The sequence below is a fragment of the Aulonocara sp. 'chitande type north' Nkhata Bay genome, linkage group LG8 (assembly GCF_057382095.1).
Source record: "Aulonocara sp. 'chitande type north' Nkhata Bay isolate Kocher_YH1m ecotype deep benthic linkage group LG8, A_spYH_male_GT1.1, whole genome shotgun sequence".
Classification (NCBI taxonomy): domain Eukaryota; kingdom Metazoa; phylum Chordata; class Actinopteri; order Cichliformes; family Cichlidae; genus Aulonocara; species Aulonocara sp. 'chitande type north' Nkhata Bay.
In genome coordinates, this window is record NC_141351.1 from 9002978 (window position 1) to 9021576 (window position 18599).

At 43.8% G+C, this 18599-nt stretch overlaps 1 protein-coding gene and 1 long non-coding RNA gene across 8 annotated transcripts in view; one reads left to right on the plus strand and one right to left on the minus strand.

Moving 5' to 3' along the window:
* The window catches only part of rhbdl1 (rhomboid, veinlet-like 1 (Drosophila)), a 67771-nt gene that overhangs the window by 41087 nt on the left and 8085 nt on the right, over positions 1–18599 (minus strand). For 2 of the 7 annotated variants that reach the window (XM_086303292.1, XM_086303291.1), the window contains 2 exons: positions 17548–17695; positions 3568–3726 (listed from right to left, as the gene is read on the minus strand). In XM_086303292.1, the coding sequence (XP_086159418.1) occupies positions 3568–3726; positions 17548–17695 (307 nt within the window). The other 5 variants (XM_086303296.1, XM_086303297.1, XM_086303295.1 and 2 more) reach the window with 5 other exon arrangements.
* Positions 1–18599, plus strand: part of LOC147323114 (uncharacterized) — a 49598-nt gene that overhangs the window by 3454 nt on the left and 27545 nt on the right. The window lies entirely within an intron of this gene.

Below are 18599 nucleotides of genomic sequence, written 5' to 3' on the forward strand. Positions count from 1 at the left end.
GTGCTCTCTCGCAGCAGCCTCTAAATCACTGCGGATCTCAGCCTCGCTGATTCTACCCTGACCCAGATACTCAGGTTCTTTCTTACTCAAATCCTTTTAAAAAAATCAGAGTCCACCTTTTTTCTTTTTTCCCCCTTTCCCTCTCAGCAGTTTGCGGCCACAACCCTCCTTCATGGCTTAATAGTTGCAGCGCTAAAACTCCAAAAAGAAAAAAAGCCTTTACTCCAGGACACTTAGGCAAAGTGCATTACTTTTAGTTGGGAACCCATCTCCAACACAAAGCTTCAACTGGAGTTCAGCGTGCAGTGGGATGCTGATAGGTAGCATCTGTGTCCCAGGAGAGAGATGCCCCGTGAGCACTGTGACTTGGGAGACCTTGGAAACTTTAAAAATGCTGTAATCGCCTACTTCCAGAATGAAACTTTAACTAGACTTTTGACTCTCAAACGCTCAGTTTAAGACATTTAATATTTATTCAAATTCAAAAGTGTTTCCCCAACATCACCTCCTGAGGGACCGGAGAATATTAGCGCAACATCTGGGCAAAAGGATAAAAATGAAAACAGGAAAAGGCGAAGTCCTAAAAATCCTTCAACCTGAACACAGAGAAACCCCTGCTATAATCTCTGAAGCACACACTTCACCCATGTAATTAACCATGGCTGCCATTTTGTATCTCTTTCGAACATTAGCCAAATTACCACCCGAAGGAGAGCGGTGACACACTTCTTCAGCTACATAGCTGGAACATGATAGCATCAGAGGGCTCAATAGGTGAAATTAAACATAGGATAGGAATACATCAGACTTCCCGGTGAAATCCTTTTTCCCCGAGTTCTTAAACCCATGCTCATCTTTCACACTTTCATCCCCTCCAAACCCCTAATGTATGACCTTTGAAACCTCAGGTGTCTTTTAGCCTTCTGAATTGATCAAATGTCTGCGTTTTACTGTGGAGCTGCTTGAAAATATCTATTGGTTTCCTTGTGCAGAAGTCTGCACTGATTAGCAGTCAGACACAGACCACTAGTCTTTCGTGTATGTACGAGTGTGTGTGTGCAGGCGTGCGTGAGTGTATGCACAGTTCCCCAAGAGAGGCTTTAGCAGAGCGTTACTTATTCACCCCTCTGGCTGAACTGATGGAGTTCTCTGGCTCGGATCGCCCTGCATGAAAGATGACTCGAACGTGAACGACGCGCGAGGCTTGTCTTGTACTTGTGCGAGCGCGCACGGTCTCGCGCAGACACCAGAGAAGCTGTTGCCTAACGGTGTGATTCAAAACACATTTACACCCACTGAGGTCGAGCGAGGCAGTGTGAATTCACGGCTGCAAAACTCACGGAGCGAATGTAGAACAACAAATCAGGAAAAAAAAGAAAAATGTTGAACACAGCCGCTAAGAGACACAACAGAGAGAAATCTCACCAGCTTGTGAGCTGAAAAGGCACAGATTGAGAATACACACACACACACACACACACACACAGACACACAATGCATCTTGCTATGTCCATTTTAATAATGTGCAGGGGTGTTACATTTTCCACAGAGGCCAGACCACAAAATCAATACAGACACCAGACTTCAGGCAGCGGCTATAACACTGTAGCAGCACTGAACCTTCCAAATGACAACACGACTGTCATCTGTTATACACTGTGGAGTATCACTTACAAATCTGCTTCAGATACAGTTATGTGAAAAGAAGCAAGCAAAATAAATAAATAAGCTAAGGGAGAACTGGACTAAATCCAATCTTCAGAGAGCGAAGAAGCCAATGAGGTGAGAGCCACGCATAGCGAGGAGGGGACAGAAGGCCCAAGGTATTCGCCCATGATCCGGATGAAAATGTCATATTACGCTCTGCACTCTGTCTGCAGAGCTCACGCGTCACGTGCTGCACGATGAGAGGCCAGATTCGCATCAACATTCAAATATCCTCTAAATTACTCAGCAAAGCTGCACACACAGGGCTCATGTGTATGAATGAGAGTCTGCCTGCAGTGTGTCTGTGTGTGTCTGTGCACATCAGGGAGAGGGGAGGCGGTGAGACAGACAGCAAGGAAGTGGGAGGCTGCATCAATTAATAATAAACTTCTTGAAAATGTTTGCATATATGCAAATTGCACGCATGTGCACAACAGCGTGGGTATTGTTCGCGTTCACATGTGCGAATCAGACGAATCTTTAAAAAACAGACCTGGGGGTCGATATCTGTGTGAGACATGGGCGCTCTCAAATTACCTTTGATTGCTGCCGACTACTACCAATGCCGGCTACTAATCGAATGCAATTTGCATTTGGCTGATGGGCAATTTTAAAAGTGTCTCCCTGATGATGTTGGAGGCGAGGCTGTGTGTGTTTTTTTTTTTTTTTAACCTCTTTCCTTTGCAGAACATATGTTCACAAGAAAAAGAGAAGGAAATGAGATCCGAGTGCTCAAGGAGACAGGTTCATAATGAAGGGGAGGCAATATTGCATGGACTCAGAAGGGGAGGATTCAGATGAGATGCAACAAGATGAGAAGGATACGGAAAAAAAACAACCCACACTTCAACAATGGTTGCGAAAGAGAGGCTGTTCTGTGGGAGCAGCACCTCTACAGTCTGTAGTGGCACAGACCTCAGAAATGGGACCAGCTCCAAATTGAATGGCCTCATGTGGCCTTTGCTACAAATCATAGGGAGCACAACATGCAAACACAGAAGCATGCATAGAGGCACACACACACAGAAAAAGAGATAAACAGAAAAAGAAAGCAGGAGCGGGGGAAAATGAGCTTAAGGAAGAGAAAACATCCCAGGAATTGCACTGCCTTGAATTAATCACTATGCTTACACCCTACAGCACCAGGAGCCAAAAGCAGGTGCTCATCTGTGGGCTTGGAGAGACTCAGGCTTTCAGATATAAAGCTCTACATGAATTTGTAACTGCAAAAAGAAGAGCAGGGAATGAATTAAAAGGAATGCATGCTTCACATTAAGTCATCTGTGGCTGTGGTTAAGAGATGACTGCACACAGACTGTCCTCACATCAGCTTATAGAACACTTTCTGGCACATAATCACTCATCAGGGAGTCAAACATTAGAAAACGGTTCAAATTAAACCATGAGATGTATCTGGAATATTGGAAAAACAACACTATTCAGCCATATTGCGTTTAATATGTTACTCCTTACAGTATTAGTGTGTTTCAGTATATATGTGTTATAATAAACAGAATCTATTGCTTCGACACGGTGCTCTGCCAGCTCGGTGTGGGTGTTTCCCGCACTTGCTGTTGCCGGCTTGTGAGGTTAAGTGTCTGGATTTACCGACACATTAACTGGAAAGATTGATCCTTCTTTTGGAGGACAACGACCTAAATGGTCGAGTCAATTTTCGCCACTGCAGAGCTCGCCGGCTCTGTCTGAATCAATTCTGTAACCTTTCTGAAATCCAACAAAAAGAGGAAAAAAAAGGTGGGATGTTTGTGTGCGTGTTGTTGTGCGCAGCGGGATACAAAGCAACTCCCAACTCGCATCGCTATTTGCGCCCGTGCACGTGCGCTCGCGGTTTCCACTCACCAACTCGATGAGCTCCTGGTAGCACACCTGCCCGTCTTCATTGCTCTGGACGAGGGCTAACAGCATGTCCAGCTTGGATGGGTCCAGCTGCAGCTCATGGTGCTCCACCAAACTGGTAAAGTTCTCCACTGCAATGAAACCGGTGTTCTCTGGGTCCAGCTGAAAATAAATAAAAAGACAAAAACAAAGCCCTTGGAGTAAAAACCGCAAGGCAGCCGCTACAATGCACTATTATGCATCTTTATTTTTTAATAAGCAGGTGTCAGTCTGCCCTCTGGGAGAACACATCAAGTAATAGACAGCTGGGGTGTACCAGTATTTACAGACACAACAGAGTCTATTCGGGGCTTGACACCAGATTTCATTAAGCTGATGCTTATATGATGTCTTTAAAAGACACTTTAAACCTCATAAAAGGAGCAAATCCATTGAAACCCAACATGTTAGGCTGTTGAAAGCAGCAACAAGAGAAGGGTGAGTTTGTCATTCTAGGTTTCCTAAAAACACGAAAAACAAATCAAAACCAAAAAAAATCCTGACCAACTTTTCAGTCTTTATTCCTGTGTGGGTGCCTCCACACGAGTCTGTTTTTGGCCACATTTGCGACTCACAGTCAGTGTGTTTTTTTTTATAATCGCCACTCACAAAGACCCACAGCCCCGTGGGTTATTACTGCTGATGTCTGTATGCCCGAGCTGCTCCTTGTAATTGATTTAAGCAGGAGAATCTCATAAAATCATCTGAGTGTTTTTGTTTGAAATAGCACCAGGTTAAAAATGGCTTGTAAAGTATAGGGTGTGTGTCTATGCTTGGTTTATGTAATGTGGGGTCTCCCCCCCCCGCCCCTTTTTTTTCTCCAGCATAACATACAGCACTACTTCATTTTCTTCTCTTTTTAGTGATGGAGCGTTAATTTCTCATGCCCGCTCTCCTTAGTGCATCTGTGTTTGTGAGACTGTGCCCGAGGACAAACCGAAGCAGCACAAAGAGACCGCATGGGAAGAGTCCTTGCTGCTTCTCTTTTGACTGTTTCCTGAATGCTAACAGTGCCTCATTAGGTTCTGGAGAGCATACCGACGGCCTTTTGTCGCCCCAGGAAGGGAGGGGGGGTGAGGTGAGCTTTTCAGATGTTGCGTCAGGATGTAGTCAGTCATGCTGGATCATTGTTGGTCGTATCACAAGTCCATGAGAAGGATCTGATCTAAAAGCTGCCTTAGTCTGGACGTGATCTGCACCGACACTGTGTCGGTCTCTACTGCAGGAAGTTCAAAGCTAAAGGCTTTACTGCTCAACGAAGGAGCAAAGAACATGAATCAGGGAATGCATTGGTGTGAGAGTGTGCATTTCAGATTTTCACTCCCTGGACACTTTTTAGTCATCTGGGAGAGCGTTAGTGAAAGCAGGAAGTTCATAGTAAGTTTTAATGATTTAATTAGGATGAGTGTTTTCTACTGCTACGTGATGTAGTGAAGGGATATTGTTAATACTCTACAACCACTAAATAACTCATCACCAGGAAAAAATAAATCTTATACCCTCAACAAAGTGTTTGTACTCACATAAACTTACTAAATTTACATTTATGTTTGACTGATGACTGTTTACACATCACATATTGACTGTGAATGTGATAGCCAGCACTCCCATGGCAGACTGGAATGAACATATTACCAAATTTGTGGACACAAATGAACCAAAATAGGAACAACACAGCCCCCCTGTTTATTTTTAGGTAATCTCCTTAACTCTGCGTTCCACGGATGTTTGTTAAAACAGAAGAACCGAGCGCAGCAGCACAGTTCTCTTCAGTGTTGATGTGTAGTGTACCGAGATATAGAGGGGGGAGGGGGTGACAGCAAGGAGGCAAGAGGTGAAAAATGGAAGAGGTAGGTGGGTGGTTGGCGGGTTGATGAAATGAAAGAAAATGGAAAATGGCGAGATTAAAGTTGAAGGACGAGAAGGTATGAAACAAGAGGGGGGAGAGCGCCAGAAAGGAGACGGGACTGAAAGTAAAAATGCCTCACTGCCGTCTGTGCACGTCTGGCTAACCCAGCGGTCTGGCAGTGAGTCCTCTACTTCTCTTTCCTATAAGAAGGCTGTGACACACTCCAGTGCTCTGCATCCTTTTGCCACAGAGGAGAGATAGATCAGATTCTAATGTGCTCCCGGCTCAGCCCGGGCTGACAGGGGGAACAGAGAGCCACACTGGGGACGTCTGATTACTGTCAGCCTCCATATGTCAGCACATCACTACCCTACACATACAGCAGAAGTGCACAGGCACGCTGTATATGGCTGTGCACATTTACACAAACCACAAGTGTTGACACTGAGCTGTCATACTGCACAGGTACTTCTCCCTCCATGGTATGACCTTATTCAGGAAGAACGTCACATAGGGGAGACTGTCTGCAGAGGATAAACGAAGGTGGAGGACTGGTTCTTGTAGCCAATTAGGGTTATCAATTACCAAGATGAGGCACAGTGAGATAAATGAGTGTTGGCAAGAGGGAGGGCCTGATTTTTTTCTTTTTCCCCCCTCCCTTGGACAGGCTGTTGACGTGCATGAACAAGGGAGCGGGGCAGAGAAACAGAGGGAAGAAAGGGTTTGGAAGAAGGAGGGAAAAGCACTGAGAGGGAAGCAGTTATTGAAGCGATCCAACACTGGTGAGGGCGACACTGGTGAGGGCGACACTTTGACAAGCTGCATGCGTTGCCATGGTTACGTGGTTTGCCTGCGTGTCATCCCTTTCTTGCATTTACCCCTACAAACATATTGGCATTCGAGAGGCAAAGGAAAGACACAACAGGGAGGGGGCGAGAGAGAAAAAGGCTGTAAAAAAGGGAAAAGACGGCAGGAAGTGAAAATAAAAATGAAGATGGATAAGAAAGAGACCAACGAGATAAGAATGAGGCGGTGCTACGATGAACTCTGGGTGTAGATGTAAAGGGAGGCGGAGCGGGAAATTATGATGGTGTCGAGGCAGACGGATCAACCGAATCGAGCTGCCTCAAGAGCAAGTGTGAGGAGGTGGACAAGACACAGGATGAAAATGTATACATGCGGAGGGTAGAGAGGAGAAGAGTGCTGACTGCAGGGAAATGATCTCAGTGTTAACCCCTGGGACCTCCATTACCTTCAGCACAGCGACTGACTGACCCCAGCCAAAGACTGATTTATCTGTCTGTTCCACAGGAACTCGAGGGCAAACCCTCGAGAACAGGGACAAACCACAAACCCCCAGCTGTGACACGGATACAGACGGCAGTGCTGAAACATGGTTCGGCCATAACATTAAAACCACTGACAGATGACGTGAATTAACATTGATCATTTTGTTGTGAAAACCTCGAGACCTGGCATTCACGTGGACGTTACTTTGTCACGTTCAGAGCCTGATTCATGGATGCTCATCTTCACAACCCAGAGGATCTTCTATTAACGTCCCAGTGTCAGACACTGAAGGACACCCTCCAGAGGGTCTGCATCCAGAGCTGTTTAGGGGTTACAAGAGGGACGAATACAATAGGGCAGCCGGTTTAAATGCTGTGTAAAACTGGTGTATAATCTTACATGCGGAACTGACACTGACAGTTGCTCTGTAGCACTAATGGAGCTGTAGCTAACACTGCAGTGACATTATCAAGGGCAGAAAGCAGAGATGATTAAACTGTCTACAGCTTGTATCCATCCACTTTAATCTTTACTGCTTTTTGGGCTCTTTGATCTAAAGAAAATTATTCAACAACAATACTGATGACTGATTGATTAAAGTACACAAAAGCTCTTAATTTTGGACTGTGGATCTGACAATGAAAAGCACAACAAGGATTCTATTTCCTGATGAATACCGCTTTTAGTTTTCAAAATGTGTTCAGTAGTATAAACTTTAAGAGAAAACAACCCCTTGCTCCCCTGGTCTGTGACCTAAGAAGACACTTTCCTGATGAGTTTGTTGTCTCAAGTTTTACAAAATACTGCATGATCTTCATTTTATAAATTATTGTCAAAAAGCAGGATAAAGAAAAACACTTTCAAGAGTGGATTTACAAGTCTCTATCGAGCAGATTTGAACAAATTAGTTTCTAAGTCTAATTAGCCCCACACTAGTCATATTTGTAGTTTCATAATGTGACTTAAGTAACCAGTGTCTTTATGGACGTGTCCATCTTTTACATACAGGCTATGCACAGTAGCTACAAGTACTAAATGAATGGTTGCTTGATAAATAGCATTTAGTCATTGGAAGGATAGTGGTTTCAGTAACGCCTAACTAACAGGAACGTAGCAGCACTGCTGGCGTGGCTCCCTGGTACACACTCAGTGACACAATGCTAACCCTGTGGCACGGAGCCAAAAAAAAGACAGTCCACTTTGGTGTCTGTGAACAAGAGCACCAAGCTTGAACGCTGCTGTGGCATTTACAGGGCAAAGCGTATTTGCATGACATCAGATTAAAAAAACAACAAAACCCTCTGAATTGTCTCTGCTGCCCTCGGGATGCACTGGTGTTCACCAACAACTGGGCCACCGACTCCGTAATTATCACAATGCTTGTTCTGCTGTGCTATTAATATCAGCGTGTTGTTAAACTTTACCGCTCTAGTGCTGCGACGTCACAGGCCTAAGATCTAAATCGCGCCCAAACGGTCATCGGACTCCACTTTCTCATGTTAAGACAATGCAAACACAGGGAATTTCAATTTCAAATACAGCTGAATACAAAGAAGAAGAAAAAAAGAGTGGTGGACAGAAATGTGTCAGAAAAGCATTCAGAACCCCAAGGCCTTATGGGTGAGATCTAAATACGATTAGACCTGAATGCTTTCGCGGCTGAATGCTGCCAACCATCAAGTTACCTTATCAGGGACACTAGAATAGAAAGGCCACCGTAAGCATGCGTTTATGTGTGAGGCTGCATAGGCCAAAAATAGCCCACGCTCAGCACTACAACCTCCTGCAGACAAAGACTAATAAACTCATGTTTCTACGGTTTCGCTCGCCTTCTTCTCCCCCTGCAGCATTTTCACGTGGTTCAGTCTGACAGACCCGCAACAACCCCTCTCTTCAGACCTGCAGTCCTCACATATGCATAAGACGTCAAGTCTCCACCTATAGTGGTTTCGGAAGACTTCACTGAAACTCCCAAATGCTTAAACTCTACAACAACTAAAAGATGCTCGATCTGAGGATCTATCAGGCCAAGTTTGCCTCAGTTTTCCAGCAGCAGTGAAATGAATGATGCATAATTACAACATTCCTGGTTTGGACCTATCCCTCCAACATATACCTTTTATTTGCCCGTTGACTTGATTGTCTGATAAATGCATCACTCTAAAACGAAGGGAAATAGCATTCAAATTATATCCAAATCTATTTTTCTTTAAAAGTAAAAGACGGCAGATTCGGCATGCTAGACAGCGGAAAAACTAAGAGGCGACAGTGACTGCATGATCATCTCCCTTTACATCCGACTACAGTTAAAATACCCTTGAGAGAAGCACTTGATCTCCAGGTGCACTTGTAGATTTGCTTAGAAGCTGGCAGGATATTGCTGTTGTTGTGGAAAGCCTCCAGTGAATGTGACAAGAGAAATCTGGAGGGCAGAGCTGCATCAACATGAGGCATGTTCAGCAAAACATTTTCCTGGATAAAGATGAGGGAGGAAAGTGCTCGATGTTTAGGCAGGCAGAAGGCTTTGTAAAAAAACAAAAAAAACCAAGCTTTCCTGCTCTCCGTCCAAATGCTGTTGGCAGATTTCACCTCATTTTAGTTTAATTAGAGAGACCTTTTCCAAATCAAAGGCCGCCGCATGGAGTCCCAAAGGTGGAGAAAGCCTGTCGTCAGCCAGTGTGAATGATTTTGGTCTAGACTTGAGCTTAACAGAACTGCTCAGCTGTGGCCTTGCAAACTGACTGTATGCAAATACTGGTCCAAGCAAAAACAAAAAACATAAACCACCCAATCAATAAAACAACTAGTAATTTACAGTGTGGAAATATTGGCTTTGTCCCCCGGCTAAAGACCTGTTACACTGAAAATGGATATTGACAGAGATTAGTCAGCCTCACACTGCAAAGTATCTGTGAAGGAATATGAACTGTGGCTAAATCACTAATGTATTTAATCTTAAATCGCGTATACAGCGCATGACTCACCGGTGCCACCACACTGCATCTTTTCAAATAACCCACACGGGCTTTTTCCAATTACTTTAAAAACCACACGCATTCATAAAAAACGCAATCACAAACGCACACGCATCCTAAGTACAAAGTCTAGATGTGTGTGTCTGCGAGGCAGTTTACTGTGTAAGCACTTTAATGTGAACATGTTTGCAGTCCCTTGAGTCAATATGTTGCAGATGAGCCACTCGTGACCCGCCTAGACTCTGCAGCACACAATCAATTTCTTCCTTCTTGGACATAATGACTGTCCATACACCCTGACAATCAGTGAACGCCCCCAGTGGGCCGGGTTCTCATTAAAAACAGAAGACATGCTAGTTAAAAAACAGACATCAAAATCCAGTTGAACGTCTGCCTTCAAGCAGCCCAACCCAAGCGTGCACACGATTTTTTTGGTTTAAACCATTTTGGTTTTGGTAAATTTGGAGATGGCAGACCAAAGATAAATATGACTGAAGAGTAAATATGGCAGCTTGGCTTGAAGACAGATGTCAAGAGGCACATTTTTCACTAGCCTAAATATAGTCACAAACCCTGTGTTTCAACTTGGCAAGAACCTCCAACATGGCTGGGGACAAAAAAAAAAAGAAAGATGGAAAAGTTTAAAAACAGACACTGTTATTTGGCCTTAAAGGGGAAAAAAATGACATATATATTTATATAAAACCAGGGCTTCAGGGAAACTGTCTCACTGTCTCAGAAATAAAATGTTAAATAATCCTGCAAACTCAAAACCCTCGGGTGTTAATATCGGGTGTGTGGCAAGTGCAGCAACTCAACCTAAACTGCAGGAAAAACAAACACAACCATAGACATGCAGAAGGATTGCTGCAGCATTTACAGTTGACCAAAAGACTAAAAACCATCCTTCATTTAGAGAACACAGCGATCTGTCTATCCAAGCATCCATGCATTCAGTATATTCAGTATCCATCCATCAGCACACACATCTCCTTCAGAATTCCTTCTATAGACCGTGACACGATGGTCTGCCTCCTGCTGTGGCTCAAGATCTGACCTCACATTCTTGTGGCCAACATCGCTCCGAGATGCTTTCATTTGTGCCCGTGCACGCACAGTCCCTGCTATCAATCCCAACATCAGTTCTCAGCACAGCCTCCATGTCTCAGTCCCTGGGTAGACGGCGAGGTGGCCGGGATCCTGTAACCATAGAAACCTCTGCCGCTGCTTCCTTGCTTACCTGCTCTTGTATGAGCTGAAACAGGGAGCTTCTATCCATATACTGGCCAGGGAGGTGAGAGGAGCCGCCGAGGACAAGGGCATAGGGAGGAGCGAGAGAGAGGAGTGGTGGTCTGGTTGGAAAAGATGGGAGAAGGTGGAGGGGGGAGATACGGTTAGGTAGCCGCTGGTGCCTAAATAGTAGCGTCAGGCCGTTTCGTTACTGCCGTGTTTCCCCCCCCCTTTTCCTGTTAATGGTCCCTGGGTTTTCTTGCTAGTGGCGTCGCCGGGGTGATAAACGGGGGTGCTGAGTGCTCGTCGGGTGGTGCAAATGGACTGTGACTCTGCTCCGTGTCAGTACAGCGTGGCGCGGTGGTAAACCCAGCTTCAGCAGACGACAGGCAGGCACGCAAGGCAAGGCAGATCCAGCAGCTCTCATTCACTCTCCTCCTCCTTCTTGCTCTCCTCTATCCCATTGCACTGACTGCTACCTCTCTCTCCTGCTCTCCCTCTCTCTCTCATCCCTCTCCTCTCTCTCTCTCTCTCACACACACACACACACACACACACACACACACACTGCACCGCCTGCATACCAATGAGGCAGAGGAGGGAGGCGGCCTCTCGCTTCCAATTGCAGGAGGGGAAGGAGTGGCCAGGGGCTGCGGCTCCTCTCCTCACTACAAGTAAGGCGTCTCGGGGAAGGAGGAGAGGATGGGTTCCACTGCGGCTTTGCGCTTACTACTGCTACAGACACCCCCACCCACACACATGCACACACACAGACACATGTCTGGTCTGTTACATTCATACATACACAAAACCACACAGTGTAAACAAGACAAAAGCTACTAATACACAGACATATGGTAAAATACTATCCATGTTGTGTCTGTCAATTTCAGCCACACACGAGATGTGTTGCATAAAGGATCACAAGGAAAAAGAACTACTGATACCACTGATCAAACCTTAGCTGTTCTGCAGCCCTTTACGTTCTAATTATAATCTCTGACACATTAGCTCGTTGTAAGGACTGCTCTAATGATCAAACGGACTCCCACCTCCAACGCACACAAACATGAAATTGAATCAGACAGCTTGGCTGGCTCACTGATCGTCCACTGAGCTCAGACGAATACCACAACAACAATAACACCGACCCAGAACCCATAACTGTTCATTAAGTAATATCAGAACAATGGTTCAATCTACAACACCTGACAGGTAATAAAGAGACTGGTTGCGGGGAGGAGAACATAAAAATAGCTGAAGTTGTTAGCGCTCAGGTGGGCGTCAGTCCTTTCTTGAGATTGTTTAAAAGGTGTTTTCTTCCTGCACAAATCCACAGTGACCCCTCCTCCTCAGGACAATGGTGATAATGGCAGTGTAATGTAAATCTTAGTTTTATTTTATTTTTTTAAACCCTCTCCAGTGGAGCACAGTGTCAAGGCTGTGACTCAGGGACCGCTTCAGCTAACAGATAATGGGTGAGGCGGCGATGTTTAATGTCTTCTGTGTAACTCACAGTCCCTCTGCTTGCTGAAACGATTGCAGTGATTGCACCACATGTTTGGACCTTTCTCTTCATATAGATGCAAAGTGGTTTATAAGTTCTCTTCAATGTGAGAAAGGAATAAATAAAATATATATATACACCTCATTACAAGGACAGTATTGTCTTGTGCTTTATTGGGTCAGATGGAGCCTGCGAGCTATACAAAGCCATAAGTAACTGCCGTATTTATTCTAATGGTTTTGGCCTGGGCCACAGTGAATATGGCATAGCTCCCAGACCTTCCCTTTGTCACCTCCCATTATGCCAGTCTGACACTCCTGTTTGAACAAAACCTTAATAATTACCCTCCAAGTCTTTGGAGATGACAGGATTCCATTTTTTTCCTCCCTGCGTGGAAAGACTGAAGTCACGCCATGACGTTCTTTGTTCGACTACTAATCAATGTTAAGAATTAATTTGTCTCCAATACTCGGTAGTTGTGAGCCTGAATACGACCGAGCTAATTACGAGGTCACTGCTGGAGGATCTGCAAACTGCAATGAGCGAGACAGATTGAAAAAGCTGCCAAAGTGAACCTGGATTCAACTGTTGCCTTGGTAACCTCAAAGGACTTCCATCAAACAATGATAGACAAGTAAAAAAATACATATCCGGTGCAGTAAGAAAAACAGCAGAGAACCCTCCTAAGAGAAACGCCCAGACTTTGGAAAACTGAACACAAAAGATGAATTTAATGTAGTCTTCATGAGATTTCTTAGCATAGAAATCCAAAATTAAACACATACCGCTCTATTGAGCCACACTACGTCAAGTCAAATGCCCTCTATGGAACAAAATGGCACTTGATGCAAGTAAACAGCATTTTCAGCGGTGTAAATAACATGCCAACAAAGCTCACGGCCCCACCAAAGGTCAAACAAGCATCATTGTTGCCATTAAACCGAAACCAAGTGACATTAGTCGACCCAAAGAAAGTCCAGTCTTCGGCTGCCTGAAGCATCGCCAACTGAACGAGCCCGACTAAACCCTTCACCTCTGGTGGATGGATGCAGACGGCAGGATGAGCCCAGGCAGACCTGCTCCTCTTTAACAAGCCCTGAGAGCTGCAGACAAAACACTGGTGTAGCCTCTGCGTGAGAATGGGAAGAGAATAACAAGGCCGTTCAGGGAGTGCAGAAATGCACGTTAATTAGACCACCAGTCTACACTCTTCCTCACCAGCTTAACGACCTGCAGGTCCATAAGGCAGGTGTTTGTGAGAATAGCTGTCCTTCACTGAAAGTGCGGTAAGATGAAGCTATAAATGAATGCCTTAAAAGGTCTGAATTCAGTGTGCTTAATTGTACACAGCCTGCACTAGCATTATTAGCACGAGAGTTGGATACGTCTGTTTACAAAGCAGAGACTCCAAACTATGGATTCATTTTAAACAGGGTGGGGGAAAAAATCATTGTTTATCTTAAACAATCTTTAAAAGACTTTTGTTAATTCTTTTGTTCCAATCTTTATTAAATCTAATTGATATTCAGACCTGCTGCTCAGTCTGGACTGAAAATAAGGCTCTGTTAACGATGCAGTTTTGATTGTTGCAGCAATGTGAGGTTCTACACAGATTTTATATATATATTTTTAAAGCATTTGGCTTTAATAACACAGCATCTGGGAAGAGGCAGCTGTCACATGTCTGCTGTGGAGTAAATTCTTTTACAACACAACCGAGCAAGGTTTGATTGGCTAAATCTAGAGTTTTCATAACTGAAGACGAAGTTATTGGAGATCAGATCCTTAGGTTTAAATTTAACTTCATATGTAAGGAATCTACAACCAGTTTGAAAGTTACACTTCACCCTGTAAACACACTGTGTTAAAAGCTGGAGTACACGCAGTCATGCTGTTTTTGTATTTGTTTCATTACTCTAAGGAGCCACTATTTCACAAAATAACGCTTAAACCCCCCAAAACAAACAACTTGCCATCTCAGTGTTTGAAAGACGTCCGTTAAACAAAAGAGGCAGAAAAATCCGTTTTGCCTTTTGTTTTGTTCCCTTTGTGGAGATGTTTGTTATGATGTGTCATGTGTCATGCCTAGTATACCATTTCACACAAAACGCTTAAACACTCCAGTCAATCAAAAGCCCCGTGAATGCCCCGATATTGCATACTGCTTCAAGATGATACACTATACCTCTTGAGCCTTTGTTTACCTCGCTGTACCTCATAATCAGTAAAGTAAAACATCTCAGCCAGACTCATCGATTCCTGGCCCCGTCTATGAAGAGTATAAACCGCGCTGCAGAAAGCAATAACAAGAAATTACCTCGTGAAATCTTATTTGTCTGGTTTGTTGAAAGGGGAGTAGTGGGAAGGAGACACATCGACACCTGAGGATGTTTCTGTGTGGACGCTCAGCTGGAGCGCTGTCTGGTGTGCGCTGGGAAACATTGCTGGAAAACAACCAGGGGGAAGAGAAAGTTTGTGAATTCACTGAGAGAAAAGAGACAATAAACTCAGGGAGAGTGGCTGGTCTGAAAGTTGTTTTGGAGTGCAAATATAATCCAGTCTGCACAATATAATGAACGCTCAGCATGCTGCCAATGTGCTTGATCTCAGCATTTAAGTGTTGCTCTATTGTTTTCTAATCTAATCTTCTGTAAATTAAGGACACGGCTTGTTCCAGGAGGGGGTTTTCTAATAACCCGTTAGCCTCCGCTAATCACAAGGATTAAAATAGATGAGGGGCTTCACACTCAAGCCACTGAATATCAAGCAGCAGGTATTGTGCAATAGAGGGAATCACCCACATGATAAAAAAAATAAAGAAAAATGGCAGAAAAATGAATCAGGTCATTGAATGACACAGTTTTAATCCAAACTGCTCTACTTAGAAGATTTCTTGGGGACATAAAACAGAAGAGGAGGGGAAGAGGAAGGAGAGAGTCAGAGGAAGGAGGCAGAAATTGGAGGGAAATGAGGAGGGGGGAAGGAAAAGCAGAGGGGAAAATTACTAAAAAGAGGACTGTATTATATATTCTATGATCTCTGCCAACTCTAAGCTTCACAATATTCTCTTTCTCTCTCTCCCACACACACACACGAAAACATGAAGTGCAGATTAGACCCAAATTTTGTTTTCAGTGCTACAAATGTGGTGTAAAAATCAGATTTTCCGAGGATCTTCTCATTGATAGGATTGGGAGTCATGGAGAGACCTCTGCTGTTTAAGGCTGCAGTTGCATCATCTGAATCCAAGCTTGTCCTCCACGTGCTTTCATGTGTTTTACACATGAAGTACAGCGATTAAAGTTTTAGGCCCTACAGATGTAAATATTTCTATTCAATGTGCTGCACCGCTCTGACCATCAGTCATAAAGAGCCGTCTTCAGCGAACAAGAAGAAGAGGGGGGTCATAAAGATGCCCCACAAAGCCGTATCCTCCGTAACCGTAACCACCAGTGATCAGACTAAATACTGATTATTATTGGTGGTATAAAACAAAACATCTGGGCAGAACTGCAAATGAACAAAACAACCCAAGTGTCTCTACTGCCTGCATTTATTTTTTCTTTTTCAACCATTTACTTTCATCATCATCATCTGACACAAGCAGAAATTTCTGACACGGTTTTTGTAATTTGAATTCCCCTCAAGTCAGTGATTATGTTGATAGATGTCAAATAACACAATTTCTAACCTGTGTTTAAAATGCTGCTGCCCTCTGTTGGTAAAACTCAGCACCGCAAGACACCAGAACTGCACTATGTGCAAAAGTATTCTCCCAGATTTTTTGAAAAACAGTTTGCAAAATATTTTGGTAGCACGGGAAAAGCGAAAAACAATCAATCAAATTTTAGTTTTTATAGGAGATGTTGAAATAAAACCATGAAACTAATGGGGGAAAGACCAAAACGCAAAAACAAAAACAACCCCAGACGAACCAAAGAAAGGTTGAATTAAAATGAAGCTGGCACACATTACACAGCTCAGAGTTAGTGTCTGACTGCTGCTGCAGCTTGTTTTGCTCATGTTCTCTACCTACTGTAAGTCCCAGTGTATTAAAGGGGCAAAGGCTAAAGTCAGGATTAGAGCTAAATTCAGCATTCTTTACGAGTGCCAGTGTCAATCAGATGTGACAGCATATAACCAAAATATCACTATAAGTGTTTGATTACAAACTAAATGCTGCTCTGGTTTAGTTTTATTGCTACTGAGAAAGAGAGAGAGAGACACTGCAGACGAATTACATTTTTAATAACAGTTATCACTTTGGCTCTTCCCTAGTTAAGAATCATTTCCTGTTATATTGTAAGTTCTTTGAATGTTTTGTTGCAAATTAGCAACTGCTCAAAATTCTTGTTTCAGATTTCCACAAATGGGAAAAGCCAGAAAAAGCACATTTTTGCCATTTTTAAGGGGAAAAAAGTTCTGTTAGTCGAGCTCTGGGTGACATAAAAACAAACCCGACTGTAAAACATTCACAGCCAGAAATTAGATTTTTAAATGCAAGTTGCCAATGCTGCATTTGTATATTTGACAAAGTCTGTGTACACTCGTGGGCCACTTTATTAAGTACACCTTGCTAGTACCTGATTGTACCTATAGAACTGCTTTAATTCTTCATGGTGTAGTTTGAACAAGGTGCTGTGATGTTTAAATGATGCTCAGCTTGTTGTAAGGGGCACGAAAATATCCCCCACACCATTACAGCACCACCAGCCTGAACTGTTGATACAACTGCAAATTTGCAAAGTGCCCAAACGACCCATTCACTGCAGATAAAGACTTAAACTTATTATTGGAACTATTTCTTTCAGGTAGCATGGGACAGGATTTTGCCTGTGCCATCTCACCTTAATACGATAACTTTAGTTTACTGAAAGAACTCCAGATGGCTGCTTGACATCATGACTCAGCACTTCAGTTAAAAAACCCCAAAACAATCTTTCAACTGTCAGCTGACAATCCCTCACCAAAGCTTCTGCTGGTGTGACTGACAGCTCGCAGGTGCTCTGACACACTGTGTCCAGTGAGCAGCCTGTTATACGAGAGGTGGTTTGACAGCTGACATTGTGGAAATAGTTAACTACTCTACATACCAAAATGACAGAGGGCGTTTTTGAAGAGACGCTCACAAAGAACCTCTTGGTGCGATGCGAACTGACGGCCTCTGTTGATTCGGATGCGCAGCAGTCAGCGCAGCACTTGGCCGTTGACACCTGCTCCGACATCGAAGCGATGACACAGCTGTCAAAACCAGAACACACACTTAGACTTCGACGGAGAGCACACACACCCAGCTGGCCTGAAGACAACAATATTAAAACCACTGCAGTGTCAAAAAGCTGTTCTCACTTTCTCAGCAAGGCCTAGCGTCACCGTGGTAAAGGTCTAATCTCACAGAAAGCTGTGACAGCGTAAATGACAGTTGAACTAAACAATGTCCACCTCAGATCCATAACTGGCATTTTGAGCCTGAACAGGGATAAAATGATGATATACAGTCCAGACAGTAACAATTTGGGCAGTTGCACATTTTTGTCACTCTTCGGGCCCTCTACTGCATCACAATTCAAATCAACCTGAGAGATTTGACTCTCAGCACAAACTGAAGGACAGACAAGTTGTCATACAGACAGTGCCAAAGGTTTCTAAAGTAGTGAGACACATCATAAACAGCATAAACAGAATCATCTTATGCATGCACCAAGCTGACACACGCTAGAGGTGGTCATATATTGATTGGAGATTTGTGGGTGTATCCCTGGCTCCTCCAGCCTGAATGCCAAAAGTATCCTTGGGCAAGATACTGAACCCTGATCTGCTCTCCGATGTGTTCATCAGAGTGTGAATGCTGGATAGATAGGTGTGGAAAACAGTGTGTGTGAATGGGTGCATGCATAAAGAGCTCAGGTAGAGTAGAAAAGAACTCTATAAGTCCATTTCCCTTAAGTGAGCAAAAACAAACTACTTTCGGCTGCTCCACAGAAGGTCGATCTGCATGTTTGATTTGGCAGATTTTTGCTCCGGATAGACTTCCTGATGTAACCAGATTAAGCAAAAATGACCAAATATTTCACAATTTCATCCTAAAAACCTCTTTGGTTGCTTTGGCTGTGAGTGGGGGAGTTTAGATTAATCTAAGAATTCA